Source organism: Aegilops tauschii, chromosome 2, assembly GCF_002575655.3.
Source record: "Aegilops tauschii subsp. strangulata cultivar AL8/78 chromosome 2, Aet v6.0, whole genome shotgun sequence".
Taxonomy (NCBI): Eukaryota; Viridiplantae; Streptophyta; class Magnoliopsida; order Poales; family Poaceae; genus Aegilops; species Aegilops tauschii.
In genome coordinates, this window is record NC_053036.3 from 94,111,786 (window position 1) to 94,135,320 (window position 23,535).

The window sequence follows — 23,535 nt, forward strand, 5'->3', positions numbered from 1 at the left end:
TATGCATGCATAAGAGCATCTTCAGCTACAATGTACAAATTTGGCCCCTCAAACGCCTGCGGATGTGCCCGGTCAGCGTTCGGGCGTGTCCGCTTTGATTCCCTATTTTTCCGTTCACGCAACCATGTCCCTCAATTTTTTCTTATATGTCCGGTCACATGCATGTGATTGGTGGAGAGAGAGAGAAAGAAAAAGAAATAATAAAGAAAGAAAAAAGATATAGGGGCCCAATCCTATGTGGCGGAAGCAGGACCACTGACCGGGCATGCCCGGGCACTCCACATACTCATCTCATATATGAGATGAATATGAGAGCTGCTGGACAGACCGGACATTTAAGAAGGCTTTGAGGGGTCTGGTTGGGTCAACTTTTTGCTTCTCTCTCCTGTCCGATCACTGGTCCCCGTGCCCGTCCGGTCAATTTAAGGAGTCCGGCTATAGATGCTCTAAGTATTTTGTGTTGCATAATGTGATCACTTTCATTGTTTATTTTTGGTATGTATCAATAAGTAAGATCGATGGTGGATTAGAGAGAGAGAGAGAGAGAGAGAGAGAGAGAGAGAGAGAGAGAGAGAGAGAGAGAGAGAGAGAGAGACCATTGATGCTCAAAAGAAGAAGAAAAAGTCGTGCGTACTTGCACTAGCTAGCAGGTAGCAGTATTTCTTTGCGTGCTTACGTGATGCTCAAAAGAAGAAGAAGAAAATATATTTGTATTATGACTGGACGTCCGGAGAGAGGGGCAGCCAATTGGTTGGATCTAGCGATCGAAGACGGAAATAAGGGTGTGGCCGTTCAGAGAGGAGAGGAACCGGTCTGGCGATTCATGAGCAATGCTACATCTGGCCATCGAAGATTACGCAGCGTATGTAAAAGAGTTACGTAGGTGTAGCATTTTTGACGATTCATTCATCGTTTCCGTTTCGTGATTAGTAAGGAAAGGAAGCTTGGTCTGTGCTTCCTGAACGGAGCACGTGCAGAAGCCAATCGGTTGCATGCATTTTGACGACGGAGTCGCGCAGGCAGCGATGGAGTCGTGCATGTTTAGGATCGGATATATGGATCCTAATAATTACGTGAATACCTGCTTCGACGCAAACTCGGCAACTCGTTGGGTGGTGCCCTCTATAAAATACCAAGTCGACGGTCACAACCCACAATCGATCGATTTCGAGCGAGTTGCCGGCCGGCAGATCGAGTAGGATGCGCATCTCCTTGCCTTGGGACGTCGATGTCTATGGCACAATGGGACGTCGTCGTCGCAGTGAGGCTGAGGAAATCCCTAACGAGATGCTGCAGGAAATCCTGATGAAGCTGCCGACCAAGGACGTGGCCCGCTCCTGCTGCGTCTCCAGGCAGTGGCGCAGCGCCCTCGGAGACCCCTCCTTCCGCAAGCTCCACGCAGCGAGCCCTGCCGCGCTCTCGGCAGATCCCGAGTTCTTGCGCTTATCCGGTGTACCATGCGGGCTCGGCCAGAGCGTCAAGACCACTGTCCTCAGCTTATCGTCGGACAAACCCATGTGCTCCATCGCCAAGCCCGACGGCTGCGGCCTCCTCTGCTTCGTGGACGAGCGCGATGCTCAGGCGCCGGCGCTGGTGTGCAACCCCGCCACCGGCGAGATACTGGCGCTTCCGACGGCCCCTCCGCTCAGCAACAAGGACCATGCGTATTTCTTCGCCTTTGGGTTCAGCCCGCCCACCAACGAGTACAAGCTGCTCCGCCTCTCTTTCCCGCTATGCTCCTACTCCTCCGAAGAGTGGGTGGACGTGGACGTCTACACCTTGGGTGGGTGGCGCAAAGACTCGTTCCTCACACCCTCTCGCCCACTAACCAGAGGAAATGATACTTCGACGCCGGATTGAGATCTAGTGACTTGCTGTGAGCAAGTCACCGGTGAATAGTATGGTGACTGGCTTCCCTCTCCACACCGTCCGATCAAGGATCAACGGACAGATCGTGAACAGCACCCGAGCTACAGTGACTCGTCTACAGGAGATCATCCACAATACCCCGGTCTACAGTACCGCCCACAGTGTTTCGCGCTACAGTATTCAATCTGAACCGCCTCCTTGCATCCAACGGCTGCCCGCCAGTTACGGCGTGACTTGCTGTAGGCAAGTCACTGGATCTCTGTCCTTCGACGCCAGTGTTGATCGATGGTAAACTTCTCGTGGTCACCAAAGGTTGGAATGCACCCATGTGGCAGGAGGCTGTCGGAGTGCTGGTAGTGGATGTGCCTACCGAGACTTGCCGCGCCTACCCTCTCCCGGACGATCTCGGGACCTATCGATATGATAATCCGTTGGCCTTTGACCTCAAGGGGCGGCTGTGCCTCGCCGCACACGTGCTCAACAACTGTAATCGCCCCAAGGGCCTCCGCTTCTGGGTCACATGGCCATGGAGAACAAGGGATCGGACGGCGAGAAGGAGCCGCACTGGGAGTTGCGCTACAGCTTCCTTGTGCAGGTGGAACCTCCCATCCCTATCCGAAGGCCATGGAGCCGCGTGCCGTGGAGTGCATGGTTTCAACATGAGACGCTCTTCTACACGTACAACGACACCTTGTACAAGTATGACACGAGGTCGTCCGTTCCTGACCACGGTCGACTGCTGCAGTGGGACAAGCAGCTCCAACGGATACCGTCATATCAATGGCTATGGATCATCCATCGGGGTTACCGTCCCACTCTGCTCTCGCCTCACAGCTTTGAATTGTCACCATCACAAGACGAGACGATGGTGGACATATGCTCCTAAGGAATTGTAGTCTATCGTATAGGTTTATTGTCTGATTTTCTAATGAAACTTTGTATAGTGTCCCAGGAGTGAAATTTATACTGTGTTTAATTATTCTGAACTACCGTTTTGTTGCCAGGCATGAAAACAAATTTCGAACATCCTTTCATAGGAAATGCGGATAAAACGACCAACATCTCTATAATTAGGATGCACACAATCATATATTTTTTGTTGTTATTAAAAGGATTAGTGTTACTATTCATCACCCAGGGTGTAGAATAAGTTATTCTTCACCCGAGGTAATATTACGGTTATTTCATAAATAAATTATGTTTCAAATACAAATAGTTATAGTCATATTGATTCACTGTGTAAAATTTGGCATAAACAAAGGTCAGAAGACCAGTAAAATTACATTTTATGTACATTTTACCCTATGTTTTTACATTTCTAATTTACGTAACATAAAATATTTTTTACGGCGATTATATATTTTCTTACGTTCTCTTTTTATGTCTGAAATAAGACAAAATTTAAGGAACGTAAAATTACGGTGCATTAATGTTAAAATAGAGGGGGGTGAAGAATAACTATTCCTCACCCAGGGTGACGAAGTCGTGTTTGACAAAAGATGCTTACAAAATAAAATAAAACCATAAAAGTTCTTTTTTGCGGGTAAAACCATAAAAGTTCGACTTTAAATAAGTTATGCTACAATTCTGGACATTGAAAAAGATGCTCCCTCCGATCCATATTAATTGTCGTTGCTTTAGTATGGACCGGAGGGAGTAGTTAATAGCTATATACAAGCACAAACTATTTACTGCTCAAATCACGCGGGGAAGAACCTTCATAAATTTTATATTTGCCACAACCATACAAGTCGTCCAAAGTAAAGTCACAACTCGCACACAATCTTGAGAGCGCATGCGCTATTCGTGTGTATAGAAAAGAATAAGTTCACTATATATGCTTGTCCCAAACTCCTTGTGTGAGCGGTATGGAACTAAACCCATGACAAGTTAAGCTTTGGTGTTTTTTAGAGTTCATGGGCCACATGTGCATAAGGGACAATGGCCACTGACCTAATGGAGCCCGCTAAGAAACCATGGACCTTGAAAGACCATGCATTTAAAGCCTATGGACATAACGATGTAATGGCAAAGCTAACCTCACATGCAATGATTTTGGGACAATTATTGACGAGTAGGCATGCCGGTAACTGCATGCTTACAATAGTCGTCGTTGGCGCTCTATTTACAATAGTTGTTGTTGGTGCCCAATCTACTATGTATATTTTAAACTGTACTAGCTAAGAATCAATTTTATTACATCCCATGCGTACAATGACATCAATGCCCTGCAATGCCCTTCACTATTTGCAAGGTTATCTATCGGTAATGCTCCATTGATGAACAATGAAGTCAATGATCCCAAATACTCCCTCCGTCAGAAAATATAAGAGCGTTGTTGACACTAGGGCATAGTGGCTACTAACTTGTTGGTGGCATATATGCCATGTGGTCCACATACGTAAATAAATTTCAAAATCTCAAGGTAACAAAAGAGTTTGGCTTAAGAATCAGCCAGTAAGAATGTTGAGCAAGCGTTTGGGATGTTGCAAGCTCGCTTTGCAATTGCTACTGGACCTCCTGGACTCTAGGATCAAAGAATGTTGTGGCAAATCATGGAAGACAACATGATAATAGAGAGTGGGCGAGATCAAGAGGAAGACTTTGAGTATGATAATGCAGGAACAACTGTGAGGCTCGAGCTACATCAGGCCGAACCCGAGCATTTCATGAAGTGCATATATAGATCAAAGATCGTGTGGCACCTGAGCAAGTTCGAGATGACCTAGTTCATCATATGTGGTACCTCTCCAGGGGCAACAATTTCTCATGTGAATTCATGTTTTATTTACATTAGTTGGTTTATTATCTCAACTTTATTTTAATTTTGAATTTGAATTTGAAATTTTATAAATTTGAATATCAATTAGAAACTAAGAATGCAATGGATTGGGAATCAGGCTACAATTTGAGCTAGGATACATTTTGTCTACCAAAATAAAATTTTTGAATGCGATGATGGGATTATATTTTTTTGTATGTACACTTAGCAATTGAATTTGCTTTGCTTGTGTTTACCTATACCTAGCTTGTTTTTTTGCATGTAATGGGGATCAACTAGCAGTAGTGAAATACAACCCCCTCCCCCCATATAATGGTGTATCCGGTCTATCAAGACTCTCCGTTATCATTAAGATTCGTCCAAAGTTTTTGTTAAACAACACTAAGGCTATATGAACCCATAAAGCCACAACGAAAGTCGCTGAAAGCCAAATGAAACTTGCGTCGACAAAAGATTAGTTTTATAAAGTTTCACCAATGTTTCGTTGGACACTCAAAATATGAAATTTTAAAATTTATTGGAAACCGTGGCAAACTTGCATCGCTAAAAACTTGGGTTTCAAAAAATTTCGTCGATGTTTCATTCAAGTTTCAAAAAATGAAGTTTTGAAATTTTGAAAATATCTTCAACATTGATTTTGTTTGGAACATCTTCATTAGATATGGACAATGGTGAAAACAGGCGCCAAATTAGACATTTGTCTAAACCTTATTTATAACATACCCTTTCTACGTTTGGACAAAATATAAATGCATGCAATAAAGGATGGGAGGTAGGAGAGATGTTGAATGCAGGTTGATTTCTGTAACACAATAGCTAAATGTTAGTCGACTGGTGTGACACCCCCGATTTGACCGTACACTAATCATGCACGCAAATGTATACGACCAAGATCAGGGACTCACGGGAAGATATCACAACACAACTCTAAAACATAATTAAGTCATACAAGCATCATAATACAAGCCAGGGGCCTCGAGGGCTCGAATACAAGTGCTCGATCACAGACGAGTCAGCGGAAGCAACAATATCTGAGTACAGACATAAGTTAAACAAGTTTGCCTTAAGAAGGCTAGCACAAACTGGGATACAGATCGAACGAGGCGCAGGCCTCCTGCCTGGGATCCTCCTAACTACTCCTGGTCGTCGTCAGCGGCCTGCACGTAGTAGTAGGCACCTCCAGTGTCGTAGGAGTCGTCGTCGACGGTGGCGTGCGGCTCCTGGACTCCAGCATCTGGTTGCGACAACCAGATAGAAAGGAAAGGGGGAAAAGAGGGAGAGAAGCAACCGTGAGTACTCATCCAAAGTACTCGCAAGCAAGGAGCTACACTACATATGCATGGGTATATGTGTAAAGGGGCATATCGGTGGACTGAACTGCAGAATGCCAGAATAAAAGGGGGATAGCTAGTCCTGTCGAAGACTACGCTTCTGGTCATCTCCATCTTGCAGCATGTAGAAGAGAGTAGATTGAAGTCCTCCAAGTAGCATCGCATAGCATAATCCTACCCGGCGATCCCCTCCTCGTCGCCCTGTTAGAGAGCGATCACCGGGTTGCATCTGGCACTTGGAAGGATGTATTTTATTCAGTATCCGGTTCTAGTTATCATAAGGTCAAGGTACAACTCCGGGTCGTCCTTTTACCGAGGGACACGGCTATTCGAATAGATAAACTTCCCTGCAGGGGTGCACCACATAACCCAACACGCTCGATCCCATTTGGCCGGACACACTTTTCTGGGTCATGCCCGACCTCGTAAGATCAACACGTCGTAGCTCCACCTAGGCTCAACAGAGAGGTCAGCACGCCGGTCTAAACCTATGCGCGCAGGGGTCTGGGCCCATCGCCCTATGAACACCTGCACGTTGCGTACGCGGCCGGAAGCAGACCTAGCCCCCTTAATACAAGCGCGAGCTTACGGTCCAATGCGGCGCGCGCCACTCAGTCGCTGACGTCAAAAGAGCTTCGGCTGATACCACGACGTCGGGATACCCATAACTACTCCCGCGTAGATGGTTAGTGCGTATAGACCAAATGGCCAGACTCAGATCAAATACCAAGATCTCGTTAAGCGTGTTAAGTATCCACGAACGCCGACTAGGGCCAGGCCCACCTCTCACCTAGGCGGTCTCAACCTGCCCTGTCGCTCCGCCACAAAGATCCACTTGCGGGTACTCCTACGAGCCGACCCGACTTTAGTCACCACATGTGTCATGTATATAGTATATAGGTATGTACCCGTGATCACCGCCCAGGTGATCACGGCCCGATAGTATAGCACAGCAGACGGACAAGAATGTAGGGCCACTGATGGAAAACTAGCATCCTATACTAAGCAGTAGGATTGCAGGTAAAGGTATCAACAGTAGAAGCAAGGGCAGGCTATGCATCAGTATAGGATTAACGGAAAGCAGTAACATGCTACACTACTCTAATGCAAGCAGTATAGAGAAGACTAGGCGATATCTGGTGATCAAGGGGGGTGGGGGCTTGCCTGGTTGCTCCGGCAAGAAGGAGGGGTCGTCTTTGATGTAGTCGAACACACGAACATCGGCAGCGGTCTCGGAGTCTACCGGAAAGAAGTAACGGAGGGGGAACACAATAAATAACAGAGCAATCAAATGTAACACAAAGCAAGACACGGCGATACGTTGTGCTAGGGGTGACCTAACGTAGTGGTAGGTGATACCGGCGAAGGGGGGAAACATCCGGGAAGGTATTCCCGGGGTTTCGCGTTTTCGGACAGATGAACCGGAGGTGAAATGTTACAGGTTCACTAAGCTAGGGACGCGTGGCGGACGAACGGGCTGCGTATCTGGATTCGTCTCGTCGTTCTGAGCAACTTTAATGTAGAAAGTATTTTCATCTGAGCTAGGGTTTAAAAGATATGATTTTCTAAAGATTTACTAATTTCTGGAATTTAATTAATCATTTAATTTAGTTTGAAATTGGATTTATGACATCAGCATGATGTCATGCTGACATCAGCAGTCAACTGGGGTTGACTAAGTCAAACTGACATGTGGGTCCAGTGGGACCCACCTGTCATTCTCTGTTTAGGTTAATTAGGGTTTAGCTAAACTAATTACTGTTTAATTAAATTAACAGGTTAATAATTAGATTAATTCAATAGGATTAATTAACTTAATTAATTTAGTTAATTTATTAAATTTATTTTTATTATTTGTTTTAAATTTTATTTTTTTATTTATTATTTTTATTTATTTTTTTTATTTTCGGTCTGGGGGCTGGGCCCCGTTGTCCAGTGGCCCAGGGCCTTAATGGGCACAGGGGAAGCGGGCGCTGCGGGTGCGGGCACCCGAACTGGACGTGGCCAGTCGGGGTCACGGCGAGGGGGAAAACGCCGGCGCGGCGCCGGCCTGGCAGCGGCGACGCCACGGCGGGGCAAAAAGGGAGGGGCACGGCGGGCGCTGGAGCGCCGGAGGTGGCCGCGGGCGTGAGGCGCGGCGCGGCCGAGCGCGCCGGGGCGGGCGACGGTGCGGACACAGGCGAGGCTAGCGCGCGGGTGCGCGCGTGCTCACCGCGAGCATGAGCACCGGGCGGCGCGTGAACGTCAGCGGAACGACGCGAGTAACAGAGGGGAAGGGAGGCCGGGGGCCTCACCGGCGGTCGTAGGGCAACGGCAGTGGGCTCGGGGAGGCGCCGGAGTAGCGGATCGACGGTGATGACCGGCGGAGCAGAGAAGGGGGACGAGGTCGACCGGCGAGGTAGGGGTCCCGAGCTCGCGCTCGTGGTCGAAGAGGAGGTAGCAGGCGATGGCGGCGCGGGTGGAGAGGAAGGAGGCCGGGAGGGGCCGGCGAGGACGAGGCGTTCGGCGAGCGGCGACAGGGTCGAGGCATTCCGGCAGTTTCCGGCCACGGCGCGGTCACAAACGCGGCGGCGCCGGTGTGGAGGCGTCGGGGACACGGCGGGGCGGAGTCGAGTGGCGCCGTTGGCGACGTGGACGGCGAGCGCGTCGGGGCGCACGCGGCCGGCGATGCCGCGGCGGGGTGGCGCGATCCATGCGCGGGGGCTTGCCAGGGAGCGGAGTAGGGGAGGCGGAGCGGTTGGTGGCGGTGGAGGACGGCGACGGGCGGGATTGGGCGCTAGGGCCCCGATCCAGATGGGATCGAGCGAGAGAGGAGGGGAGTGGGGATCGTGTGCGGGTTAGGGTTAGGTCTAGGTGGGGGGGGGTAGGGGTTATACAGGAGGGCTGCTGGGCCAGCCTGGCGGCCTGGTGGCCTGCTGGGCCGAACGGCCCAGGGGAGGGGGGTCTTGCTTTGTTTTGTTTTTTTGTTTTACTTTTTCTTATTTTTCTTTTCTGTTTTCTTTTAGTTCCTCTTTTATTTTAGTTTTATAAAAATTATCACTAGCACTTAAATTAATACTTTTAAATATACTATTGCCACATTAATTCCCAACCCAAATTAAAATAGTTTAATATTTTATAAAATTCACAAGGCATTTATTTTAATATTTAAACCTCTATTTTAATTATTTTGAACACTTAAACATTTTATTAAAGTTAGGTTTCTCCACCATTATTACCTACGCATTATTTGGCACAACCCAAACATTTTAGTCTTAAAATTTGAAAACTTTTGTTGTTTGCCTTTTATTCAATTTTGAATTTGAATTGGTTTTTGAACTAACAAAAGGGATTGACTACAGTGTCAGAGGTGACGTGGCATCAATAGCAGGGAATTACTGTAGTCTAATTATCCGGGCGTCACAATTCTCCTCCACTACAAGAAATCTCGTCCCGAGATTTTAGAGGGAAGTAAAGGGGGAAGGTTCGGGTTACGAAATTCTAGGGAGTGTTCTTGGTCTTGGTTGTTCTTCTCGAAGAGGTTGATCCATTACATTGATGTCTTCATTCTGCTGTTTCAGGTCATCATGATGAAGTTGTCGTGCTTTCTTCGGGAACTCCATTGTACTTACGAAAGAATAAAGGGTGGGTATATTCCAGGAGAACGGACCTCGGCAAGGTTGACTATCTGGTAGCTAACATCGGGGAAGGTGGCGGAAAGTAACTCTCGAATTGAAACTTACGGAAATATCGAGAGCAAAGTAAGGAGGTATCCTGGGAAGTTTCGAGCGGGTAGGCAATCGTTCGATGCCTGTTACAGGGCGTGAAAGGGGTTCAAGGCAACGGGAATAAGTATTGTGTCTGATATCAGACTTGAAGGTGGTTCGTGAATTACATACGAGGCCACGCGCGATGAATTAATTTGGGAACAGGGGGTGCACAGGAGAGTCAGGTTTTGATCCTGTGGAACTGTGGGTTATGGGCCCACCATGTGGGTTAAAAGTAGGAAGGGCGGTGACATCTTGCACGATCATGATAGCAGGGCATGTCAGAGGTTAGCCTGTCAGTTATATGTCAGCAACATTGTCGATACCAAGGGCGAGGGACGAAGAGAACCATTTTCCTGCTTGTTGAAACGAGGCGGACCATTAGGCAAAGTTCTCGTCCATCGGTGGTTACCGGGATGTCATCAACAATAGTAACAGGGTCTTGCTGACAGAATTGTACACCGAGGTGTTTACATAAGCAGGAGAATATTACTGCTTAGATCATATAGAACTCAAAAAGGATTAAACAAAAGAGTGGAAAGGAAAATATCATTATCAGGTTAAACAGAACAATGGAAAGGAAAATGTGTTTAAACACATATTTCAAGGGTATATTGTTCCCAAGGGTAAGCAGAACATGATATCCAGGACATGATATAATGTAGAAAACTCTTTAGGTAGGGGAGGGAAATTTCATGACATTACCCAGACAACGGTGTTTGGATAATTGATAAAGAAAGTTTAGCATTGTGCTTAAAATGTTCTTATTAAAATTCGGAGTACCATAGACATGCTTTGAGATAGCATTGACATGGTCAACAGGTGAAGATCAGAATTTGGAAACAAAAATGATCCATCAGGAACAACTTATAGAATAAGTCTTACAATTTCCTCATGGAAGAATAGATAACCTTGCTGAAAGGAAAGCTTATAACAATAGGTCCTCCGGCCAGGTGTGTTTGGCATGTCATCACCTTACCGGGTCATAAATAGGCCAATGTTATAACTCTTGGAAATATGTTCCAACCATCATATCTGACCGAGATTCAGATTCGATTGGTGTCAGGATAACTCAGACTCAGGATGCCTGAGAAGAAAGGTGCAACACAAATTGTCGAAACGACATCGAAGATTCTCGGGAGATGAACTATGGAAGCGAGTTCCGAACAAGGGTTCATCATTACATCAAGGAGAGGTGAGGAGGTGACTGATTGACTCAGCGACAATCCATTGAGATTTCCAAAAGATGGATTTCCACCACTATGTGAACAAGGAGATAACATTAGCTAGATCGAATGACTTAATGATGTATGCTCGAGGAAAACATACACAGTTAAACATTGGTTGAAATGTGCACCCGAAATATGGGCTAGGTAGCACAATCAATGTTCGAATGGTGATTCATTATGCCATAGACGTAGAATGAAACTATAGACCAATAACTTCAAAGCAATAGGGTTGCTAGAAGTTTAGAATTTACACATCACAGACCATTTGTCGGTATTCCTTTTAGAAACAACACGGGGATCAAGAAAGAATGGTGATGGGGAGAAGTATCACTATACCAGGATGTCATACGAGGTGGTGAAATTCTTACGACATTCTTGACATAAAAGATGGTAATACTCCAAGGTAGAACATATCATAAGCTAGATAGCAAGGAAATCAAGGTACAACACAAAACACGAACAAATTTGTGTTGAATGGAAGGCAATAAAATGGTCGATGATAAAACAAATCATCGAGGGCAAGGATGGTATTTCTCATCTAGAATTCGATAGATATCTTGGAAGAGCTCAGAATGTTGATGATGTTCACGTCACTTTGTAGCGAGAATTTATGAAGAGGTAATCGATCGGCGATGACATCAAGTTAAAGGAATGATGAAGCGAAAAGTTATTGGAACCAGGGGTACGGCACAAACTCGAAATCAAGCTTGCTGTTCAAGGCGAAATGATATGACAAGGAAAATCGACGTAAGCTTAGCTCATCGTCGAAAGTGGTGCTCCGGGAATAAAGACCAGGTAGCACAGTTAAAATCGTCAAGATAATGACATAGCCGAGCAGGCTAGGGATGACGTGATCGAGTACGAACTCGTAAACAAAGGAGATTACTAAGAGTTGTTTAATCGTGATGCGGACTCGATTAAGTTATCGATGTCCTTGAGTGTTTAATAACTCGGAGCCCGTGAAAATTTGGAATCAGTGAGAATGTAATACTTAATGGAGAACTCATAAGAAGTTATGCAGTTCCGTGATAATCTCGAGATACCAGGGGGTAATACTCGACGGTAGATCAAAGTAGAGGTTGGAGTGGGGTATTGATCCGTAGAAGACAAGTACTTCATCTCGTCTGAGAAATGGAATCAAAGGAGATCAATCATGGTCAGAACCACGATTCCAAAGGATCAATTCACATATACCAGATGATATTATATCAAGGAAAAAGTTATTATTATAAGAAGCTTCCATGATAGGATCTACATCGTGTCCATGGGCATGAACACAAAGGTTCAAGGTCGACTCCCACTTCTTCAATGCATAACCTTCCATTCGCCTCTTGTATTTTGATAATGACATTAGTTGTCGAAAGTTTTACCTGGTGCAATACTAGATAAGTATGTCCCGCGAAATCTTTCGGGTTCACACAGATTAAGGAAGGCATAGGTTCAACCCATCGGGGCATCGTAGTAAGATATACTACAAACTTCAGGAGTAAATAACACAAGCTCAAAAGTAGAGCATGGTTCACAAAGCAGAGGATACAATTTACCAAAGGCATCAGGTATCCGAGGAAAAGCTCACAAGCTTATTTAATATGAAGGACATTGTCGGATAAGATCCGACTAAAGGGTCTGGTGGTCCACAAGGGATCTGATGTGAGCATTAGTACTCAACCAGAGGAAGAAAGAATGCCAGGAGATCAGATTATAGAAACAACTGACTAACTCAAAGCTCAATGCAAAGGAATTATAATTTCAAATTCAAGGGATCAGAAGCAAACGCTCTGATTAGGGATGGATAAGTTGAGTAGACTTAGGGGTACAATCAATGGCAAATTTGATTGGTCGAGATCCAGCTCACGTTTAAAATGACGTCTGAGCCGGAAGGATGAATACTAGGATCTGATTGAGGATTGCGAGCATTCGCAACAAATTGAATCAATGGTCTCAAAATGATAATGACAAGAGATGCCAATAAGATTACGAGACTTATGGGATTAACCATAATGCAAGCAAACAAGAATATCAAGAGCAATAGGCTCCTGAGGATTTTCGGAAGATTGAATGTTATTCTGAACACTTTTGTGATATACTTGAATCCACTGGCGATGAGCGGGTACCCGGTAAGTGCGAGAATTATCCGTAGGGGTATCCAGGTGACAAAGAACAGCAAGGCAGTAAGCTTAATGATTCTCGGAACAACAGTGATAATTTCGGGGTATCTTGTAATAACAAGATCAACTGGGAAACATTGTAAGAATGGCGAGTATACGCGGTTATCCATAGGAGTTTATCGATGAAAGGGAATTGCAACAGCGATGAACACAAGTTCTCGGGTTATCAGCGGAGAGTATCTTCAGGGTCTTCACGTGCAGCAGACGATCATCAGTAATAAGGGGCTCTCCGGGTGAAAGTGATAACGAGATCCTAATGTTAGATTTAGTAAAATCATTTAACCCGAATAGAAGAGAGATCAGAGTCCCAGAGTATAGGCAAGGAGTAAAAGATCCTAATACCACCAAATGGCGACGTGGGCCCGTAAGCCACACAACCATGTTAGTAAAAGTTTTTTTTACTGACTAGACTCGACTTCGGCCAAGGAGTTGGAAAGGGGGATTCCTACATGCAGTCGGCTCTGATACCAACTTGTGACGCCCCCGATTTGACCGTACACTAATCATGCACGCAAATGTATACGACCAAGATCAGGGACTCACGGGAAGATATCACAACACAACTCTAAAACATAATTAAGTCATACAAGCATCATAATACAAGCCAGGGGCCTCGAGGGCTCGAATACAAGTGCTCGATCACAGACGAGTCAGCGGAAGCAACAATATCTGAGTACATACATAAGTTAAACAAGTTTGCCTTAAGAAGGCTAGCACAAACTGGGATACAGATCGAACGAGGCGCAGGCCTCCTGCCTGGGATCCTCCTAACTACTCCTGGTCGTCGTCAGCGGCCTGCACGTAGTAGTAGGCACCTCCAGTGTCGTAGGAGTCGTCGTCGGCGGTGGCGTGCGGCTCCTGGACTCCAGCATCTGGTTGCGACAACCAGATAGAAAGGAAAGGGGGAAAAGAGGGAGAGAAGCAACCGTGAGTACTCATCCAAAGTAGTCGCAAGCAAGGAGCTACACTACATATGCATGGGTATATGTGTAAAGGGGCATATCGGTGGACTGAACTGCAGAATGCCAGAATAAAAGGGGGATAGCTAGTCCTGTCGAAGACTACGCTTCTGGTCATCTCCATCTTGCAGCATGTAGAAGAGAGTAGATTGAAGTCCTCCAAGTAGCATCGCATAGCATAATCCTACCCGGCGATCCCCTCCTCGTCGCCCTGTTAGAGAGCGATCACCGGGTTGTATCTGGCACTTGGAAGGATGTATTTTATTCAGTATCCGGTTCTAGTTGTCATAAGGTCAAGGTACAACTCCGGGTCGTCCTTTTACCGAGGGACACGGCTATTCGAATAGATAAACTTCCCTGCAGGGGTGCACCACATAACCCAACACGCTCGATCCCATTTGGCCGGACACACTTTTCTGGGTCATGCCCGGCCTCGTAAGATCAACACGTCGCAGCCCCACCTAGGCTCAACAGAGAGGTCAGCACGCCGGTCTAAACCTATGCGCGCAGGGGTCTGGGCCCATCGCCCTATGCACACCTGCACGTTGCGTACGCGGCCGGAAGCAGACCTAGCCCCCTTAATACAAGCGCGAGCTTACGGTCCAATGCGGCGCGCGCCACTCAGTCGCTGACGTCAAAAGAACTTCGGCTGATACCACGACGTCGGGATACCCATAACTACTCCCGCGTAGATGGTTAGTGCGTATAGACCAAATGGCCAGACTGAGATCAAATACCAAGATCTCGTTAAGCGTGTTAAGTATCCGCGAACGCCGACCAGGGCCAGGCCCACCTCTCACCTAGGCGGTCTCAACCTGCCCTGTCGCTCCGCCACAAAGATCCACTTGCGGGTACTCCTACGAGCTGACCCGACTTTAGTCACCACATGTGTCATGTATATAGTATATAGGTATGTACCCGTGATCACCGCCCAGGTGATCACGACCCGATAGTATAGCACAGCAGACGGACAAGAATGTAGGGCCACTGATGGAAAACTAGCATCCTATACTAAGCAGTAGGATTGCAGGTAAAGGTATCAACAGTAGAAGCAAGGGCAGGCTATGCATCAGTATAGGATTAACGGAAAGCAGTAACATGCTACACTACTCTAATGCAAGCAGTATAGAGAAGACTAGGCGATATCTGGTGATCAAGGGGGGGGGGCTTGCCTGGTTGCTCCGGCAAGAAGGAGGGGTCGTCTTTGATGTAGTCGAACACACGAACATCGGCAGCGGTCTCGGAGTCTACCGGAAAGAAGTAACGGAGGGGGAACACAATAAATAACAGAGCAATCAAATGTAACACAAAGCAAGACGCGGCGATACGTTGTGCTAGGGGTGACCTAACGTAGTGGTAGGTGATACCGGCGAAGGGGGGAAACATCCGGGAAGGTATTCCCGGGGTTTCGCGTTTTCGGACAGATGAACCGGAGGTGAAATGTTACAGGTTCACTATGCTAGGGCGCATGGCGGACGAACGGGCTGCGTATCTGGATTCGTCTCGTCGTTCTGAGCAACTTTCATGTAGAAAGTATTTTTATCTAAGCTACGGTTTAAAAGATATGATTTTTTAAAGATTTACTATTTTCTGGAATTTAATTAATCATTTAATTTAGTTCGAAATTGGATTTATGACATCAACATGATGTCATGCTGACATCAGCAGTCAACTGGGGTTGACTAAGTCAAACTGACATGTGGGTCCAGTGGGACCCACCTGTCATTCTCTGTTTAGGTTAATTAGGGTTTAGCTAAACTAATTACTGTTTAATTAAATTAACAGGTTAATAATTAGATTAATTCAATAGCATTAATTAACTTAATTTAATTAATTAATTAATTAATTAAATTTATTTTTATTATTTGTTTTAAATTTTATTTGTTTTATTTTTTTATTTTTAGTTTTTTTATTTTCGGTCTGGGGGCTGGGCCCCGTTGTCCAGTGGCCCAGGGCCTTAACGGGCACAGGGGAAGCGGGCGCTGCGGGTGTGGGCACCCGAACTGGACGTGGCCAGTCGGGGTCATGGCGAGGGAGAAAACGCCGGCGCGGCGCCGTCCTGGCAGCGGCGACGCCACGGTGGGGCAAAAAGGGAGGGGCACGGCGGGCGCTGGAGCGCCGGAGGTGGCCGCGGGCGTGAGGCGCGGCGCGGCCGAGCGCGGAGCGCGCCGAGGCGGACGACGGTGCGGACACAGGCGAGGCTAGCGCGCGGGTGCGCGCGTGCTCACCGCGAGCACGAGCACCGGGCGGCGCGTGAACGTCAGCGGAACGGCGCGAGTAACAGAGTTGAAGGGAGGCCGGGGGCCTCACCAGCGGTCGTAGGGCAACGGCAGTGGGCTCGGGGAGGCGCCGGAGTAGCGGATCGGTGGTGATGACCGGCGGAGCAGAGAAGGGGGACGAGGTCGACCGGCGAGGTAGGGGTCTCGAGCTCGCGCTCGTGGTCGAAGAGGAGGTAGCAGGCGATGGCGGCGCGGGTGGAGAGGAAGGAGGCCGGGAGGGGCCGGCGAGGACGAGGCATTTGGCGAGCGGCGACAGGGTCGAGGCATTCCAGCGGTTTCCGGCCACGGCGCGGTCACAAACGGGGCGGCGCCGGTGCGGAGGCGTCGGGGACACGGCGGGGCGGAGTCGAGTGGCGTCGTTGGCGACGTGGACGGCGAGCGCGTCGGGGCGCACGCGGCCGGCGATGCCGCGGCGGGGTGGCGCGATCCATGCGCGGGGGCTTGGCAGGGAGTGGAGTAGGGGAGGCGGAGCGTTTGGGGGCGGTGGAGGACGGCGACGGGCGGGATTGGGCGCTAGGGCCCCGATCCAGATGGGATCGAGTGAGAGAGGAGGGGAGTGGGGATCGTGTGCGGGTTAGGGTTAGGTCTAGGTGGGGGGGGGGGTAGGGGTTATACAGGAGGGCTGCTGGGCCAGCCTGGCGGCCTGGTGGCCTGCTGGGCCGAACGGCCCAGGGGAGGGGGGGTCTTGCTTTGTTTTTTTTGCTTTGTTTTGTTTTTTTTGTTTTACTTTTTCTTATTTTTCTTTTCTGTTTTCTTTTAGTTCCTCTTTTATTTTAGTTTTATAAAAATTATCACTACCACTTAAATTAATACTTTTAAATATACTATTGCCACATTAATTCCCAACCCAAATTAAAATAGTTTAATATTTTATAAAATTCACAAGGCATTTATTTTAATATTTAAACCTCTATTTTAATTATTTTGAACACTTAAACATTTTATTAAAGTTAGGTTTCTCCACCATTATTACCTACGCATTATTTGGCACAACCCGTACATTTTAGTCTTAAAATTTGAAAACTTTTGTTGTTTGCCTTTTATTCAATTTTGAATTTGAATTGGTTTTTGAACTAACGAAAGGGATTAACTACAGTGTCAGAGGTGACGTGGCATCAATAGCAGGGAATTACTATAGTCTAATTATCCGGGCGTCACAACTGGTTTTTGGATTTGGGTCAATTGATTTTGAGAAGGAAGGTGGAAGCGCCGACGGAGATGAAGAAGGAGATGGCAAGACCGCCGGTGAGGTCTCTGGTGCCGAGGAAGAACAACCCAACTATCTATATTAGGGTAGCGGGTGCAGGTTCGCCGAAGAAGCAACCCCACCATGACTATCTTAGGGTGGCGGGTGGGGTGCTACTTCGCCAGAGAATTTTTTGGGTGGTCGTCGGACATAAAGGGATGGCCGAGGGCGGCGGCAAGACCGGTGGTGGTGGGAGGTTCAAGGGAGGGCAGTGCAGCTAGGTGGTCGCAGGAGCGCTGCTGGCCGCGGGCAGCGGAAGCAGGCGGTTAGGCCTAGGCTGGATCGGGCAGGGGTGAAGGAAAAACAGAAACTGCGGCCGGAGGTTGAAGATAAGCAGTGTCTGTTTGATTTTGATCCAACGGTCGAGAAAGGAAGAGGGAGATCGACTGACCCAATTTTTTTTCCCATAGCCAATTCCTTTCGGTAAAGTACATGCATTTTTAACAACCTTCTGTAAAGTACATGCATGGTTCTAAATATAATCACTATGACGGTTGGTAGTGCGCATGAAGTATACCAAGCTGGCCGGCGTTCGTTGCTCGGTACATTTCCGTACTTGCAAATCATGTGGACACACACCTACAGTCCAGGTAGGGTGCATATGGAGCTGGCTGGGCACCTCCCTCGTCCCAGCAATGGACGTGCTGGTCACATTACAAGTTCAATACACGGCTCGATCGTGCAGGCAAGTTAACACTTGTTCCAACTGGCCGAGAGTGCCATTCTTGCAAGTCTGCTTAAACTCATCCCAAAAAAAAAGTCTGCTTAAACTCACGACACGCTCACATGCATAACTAGACGAAACAGAAACAGAAGTAGGCACTGATCGCTGGACACACGCTGACACTATTTTCAAACACACATGCTCACATGCATAACTAGACGAGTATATTAACCCGTGAACTAATAAAAAGGAAAGGTGACGAAAAAAACATGAAGTCCCTAATAAGCCTCTCGATCGTGCATCTTGATCACCCGGATTATTTATGTATATTTATTTATGGGTGTGTTTAGGCCTCATCTAGATGTGACATAACTTATGTCATATCTAAGTTGATGTCATTTTTTTTTTCTTTTTTTCTTTTTCTTTTCCTTTTTTCTTTTATTTCTTTTTCTTCTTTATTTACGCTTGTCCAGAGGCTTGCAGCGAGGCGGAAGGTGCCGTCCCCAACAGCGAACCTGTCTTGGGCCTCCGTTCAGTTTAGTTTACGTACCCTAGCTTAATTCAGTTTACATACGCAGCTTCATTACATTCGCGTAGGCGTTTCTCAAAAAAATAAATCCATTCGCGTAGGCTATCCTCCGTTCGTTTCCTTTTCTTTTCTTCTATCCGTTCGATGGCTTGTCCTTTTCCTTTCCAAGAATTTTTTTCCCGTCTCTAAAAAAAAAGGAATGTTTTTTCCCAGGAATTTTCATAAAACAATTGTTATTTTGTGGATTGTGGGTCAACTTAACAGTGGGAAAAGCCCCCTCCCCCGCCCCAGTTGCATGTCGCAACTACGACCAAAATGAGGTTCATGCCTAGTTGTGTATCGAGGGTGGACCTTCAACTGGGACAGAAAAAAAAGGCGGAGCCCCAGTTGCATATCTCACGAGCTCTAATGATTCATCTATGGAGGATGGACATGTAACTGGGTCGGACACGAGTTGTATGTCGAGGGTGGACATGCAACCAAGTCGGGTGAGTATCTTTTGACTTTGGACATGCAATTATACCAGCGTCAGGGGAAAGTTTCATGTCGAGAGTGGACATGCAACTAGATCGGGGTCGGAGACAAGTTGCATGTCGAGGGTGGACATGCAACTAGGTCGGGCGCAAGTTGAAGGTAGTTGCATGTCGGGGGTGGACATGCAACTAGATCAGGCTCGAGGACAAGTTGCATGTTGAGATGAAATTAGATCGGGTTTAGGGACAAGTTGCAAGTCGAGTGTGAACATGGCACTAGGTGAGGAGGCCAGTTGCATGTCGAGGTTGGACATGCAATTAGATTGCGGTTGAGGTCAAGTTGCAAGTCGAGTGTGAACATGGCACTAGGTGAGGAGGCCAGTTGCATGTCGAGGTTGGACATGCAATTAGATTGCGGTTGAGGTCAAGTTGCATAGCGAGGGTGAACATGCAACTGGGTTTAGGCAACGAGTTTTGTGTTGAAGGTGGATATGCAACTGGGTCAGGGTCGAGGCAAGTTGCATGTCAAGGATGGAGACGCAATTGGGTCGGGGTGAGACAAGTTGTGTTTCGAGGGTGCATATGCAACTTGGACTAAGAGGTGGAGGGCCAGTTGCATGTCAAGGATGAGCTTGCAACTGTGGCAAAGGGTCGAGGGCCAGTTGCATGTCGAGGATGGACATGCAAATGGGACAAACATGACTTGCAACTAAGGCAAAAAGGGTCAGGCTCAGTTGTGTGTCGACGGTGGACTTGCAACTCAAAAAAAAAGAGCCAGGACTAGTTACGTGTCCAGGCTAGACTTGCAACTGGGACAAAAGAAAGGTCGGGGCAACACCTGTAGTCATGTTGAAACCATGTAGTTTGTGGGGTGGAGGCAACAACAATCGAGTGTGACATTTTCAAGTGCGTGTTTAGTAGGAGATGCAATTGTCCTCCGACAAACGCTTTTGCTCTTCAAGTTGCACTTAAACCGAAGACATCACTACATGAATCTGCTTCTTTGCCGTCTGCCATGGCAGACGGCAAAGGGCCATAAAGCGGACGGCAAAGGGCTTTGTCATCAGCCGCCAACGGCAAACATGCCCGACAAAGCAAGCTACGGTAAACAGCTTCTTTGCCGTATGCTTTCTCACAGCGGACGGCAAAGGGCCTTTCCGTCGGTGGCAGACGAAAAAGAACGTGGACGGCAAAGAATAGACGTTAGCCCCGTTAGGTGGCTAACGGGAGGCTTTGTCGTCTGCCAGCGGACGGCAAAGATGCCCTCCCCTTTGTCATTTGCTTTCTGACGTCAGTTGGCCCGTCACTACTCCCCGCTCTTTGCTGTCTGCCACAGACGGCAAACAACCGCTCTTTGCCGTCTGCCGCAGACGACAAAGTGACCAAATTGGTCAGCACCAGTGCTCCCAGGTTGCACAGGTTGCTACCACGTGGCCTCTTTGCCATCTGTAGCTGACGGCAAAGACCCCTTTGCCATCGGTGGCAGACGGCAAAGAGGCTGCATTGCCTCTTTTTGTTCAGTTTTTTCTTATATCCAACCATTTTCACAGCAAATATATGATATTTCACAACAAACATATATATATTTCACAGCAAACATATAAGAGATATCAAACACATAGATAGCATGTTCCACATACATATGAGATATCCAATACATAGCAAGTTCAACATACATAGTTCATCCATACATATTACAAGTTCCACATTGTTCCAAAATGAAAACAGAAAGGGAAAACAAGCCCTCCATCAACACAAGCGTCCGTTAAGTGAATGAAATCTGCAAAATGGGCAACAAGGAAGTTAGAAGAAGAAGAAGAAAATGAAGAAGAAGAAGAAGTATATGACATTTATGAGCTAACTTAGGTAACCTATGTAAACATGACATTTATGAGCTAACTTAGGCAAAATGGATCATTTTGGAGCTAACTTAGCTAAAATGGACCATTTATGAGCTAACTAAGATAAAATGGATCATTTTGGAGCTAACTTAGCTAAAATGGATCATTTTGAAGCTAACCTAGGTAAAATGGATCATTTATGATTTAACTTATCTAAAATGGATCATTTTGGAGCTAACCTAGGTAAAATGGATCATTTATGAGCTAACATAGCTAAAATGGAACATTTTGGAGCTAACCTAGGTAAAATGGATCATTTTGGAGCTAACCTAGGTAAAATGGATCATTTTGCAAACTAACCTAGGTAAAATGGATCATTTATGAGCTAACCTAGCTAAAATGGATCATTTTAGTGCTAACCAAGGTTTATTTTGGAGCTAACTTAGGTAAAATGGATCATTATTGAGCTAACCTAGGTAATTATGTCATTTTTGAGTTAACTAAGCATATTATGCCATTTTTGACATAAGTAAGCTAAGTATAGGTATTTATTGAGCTAACCTAGGTAACTATGCATATTAGAGCTAACTTAGATAAAATTAATCATTTTGGAGCTAATTAAGCTTATTATGTCATTTTGGAGGAAAATAAGCTAAGTATATGACATATATGAGATTACCAAGGTTGTTATGCAATTTCAAACCTAAGTAAGCTAATTTTGCCAATTTTGACATAAGTAAGCTAAGTGTATGTCATTATTGAGAAAACCCAGGTAACTAAGCATATTAGAGCTAACTTAGGTAATTTTGGAGGAAACAAAGCTAAGTGTATATCATTTTAGAGCTAACTTAGGTAAAATGGATCATTTTGGAGATAAGTAAGCTAAGTCTAGGTTATTATGGTAAGCATATTAGAGAAAATATAGCTAAGTCTAGGTCATTATGCATTTGTTAAGCAAAACACTATAGAAAACTTACCGTCATCACGGAGGTGTAGCACCGTGGTGGCTCGTGCTGGTACCACCTGGAGAAGGATTGTGCGATGATTGTCTGGAGTTATGCTGCACCAAAGATCATTTGCAATGTCTCGTTAGCATGATGACACTGAAATGTTAAGACTAGTAACTAATGTGAAGGAAATATGCCCTAGAGGCAATAATAAAGTATTATATATTTCCTTATATCATGATAAATGTTTATTATTCATGCTAGAATTGTATTAACCGGAAACATAATACATGTGTGAATACATAGACAAACAAAGTGTCACTAGTATGCCTCTGCTTGACTAGCTCGTTAATCAAAGATGGTTATGTTTCCTAGCCATAGACATGAGTTGTCATTCGATTAACGGGATCACCTCATTAGGAGAATGACGTGATTGACATGACCCATTACGTTAGCTTAGCACCCGATCGTTTAGTATGTTGCTATTGCTTTCTTCATGACTTATACATGTTCCTATAACTATGAGATTATGCAACTCCCGTTTACCGGAGGAACACTTTGTGTGCTACCAAACGTCACAACGTAACTGGGTGATTATAAAGGTGCTCTACAGGTGTCTCCAAAGGTACTTGTTGGGTTGGCGTATTTCGAGATTAGGATTTGTCACTCCGATTGTCGGAGAGGTATCTCTGGGCCCACTCGGTAATGCACATCACTATAAGCCTTGCAAGCATTGTGACTAATGAGTTAGTTGCGGAATGATGTATTATGGGACGAGTAAAGAGACTTGCCGGAAACGAGATTGAACTAGGTATCGAGATACCGACGATCGAATCTCGGGCAAGTAACCTACCGATGACAAAGGGAACAAAGTATGTTGTTATGCGGTCTGACCGATAAAGATCTTCGTAGAATATGTGGGAGCCAATATGGGCATCCAGGTCCCGCTGTTGGTTATTGACCAGAGAGGTGTCTCGGTCATGTCTACATTGTTCTCGAACCCAAAGGGTCCGCACGCTTAAAGTTACGATGACAGTTTTATTATGAGTTTATATGTTTTGATGTACCGAAGGTTGTTCGGAGTCCCGGATGTGATCACGGACATGACGAGGAGTCTCGAAATGGTCGAGACGTAAAGATTGATATATTAGACGACTATATTCGGACACCGGAAGTGTTCCGGAGAAGTTTCGGATTAAACCGGAGTGCCGGAGGGTTACCGGAACCCCCGGGGAAGTATTGGGCCTTAGTGGGCCTTGAGGGGAGAGAGAGGGCAGCAACCAGGAGGTGGTGCGCCCCCTCCCAGGAGGAGTCCTAGTTGGACTAGGAGAGGGGGGCGCAGCCCCCTTTCCCTCTCCCTCTCCCTCTTTTTCCTTCCCCCCTTCTCTTCCTTGTAGGACTAGGAAAGGGGAGTCCTACTCCTACTAGGAGGACTCCCCCCTCTCCTTGGCGCGCCCCATAGGCAGCCGGCC

The 23,535-nt window shown here is 46.5% G+C and overlaps 1 protein-coding gene across 1 annotated transcript; it reads left to right on the plus strand.

Annotated features, from left to right (window-relative positions):
• Positions 1 to 1,287: 1,287 nt before the first annotated feature.
• On the plus strand, positions 1,288 to 1,860 carry LOC109752140 (F-box protein At1g47340-like). The gene has a single exon (XM_020311012.1). The coding sequence runs from the start codon at positions 1,288 to 1,290 to the stop codon at positions 1,858 to 1,860; it is 573 nt and encodes a 190-aa protein (XP_020166601.1).
• Positions 1,861 to 23,535: the final 21,675 nt, after the last annotated feature.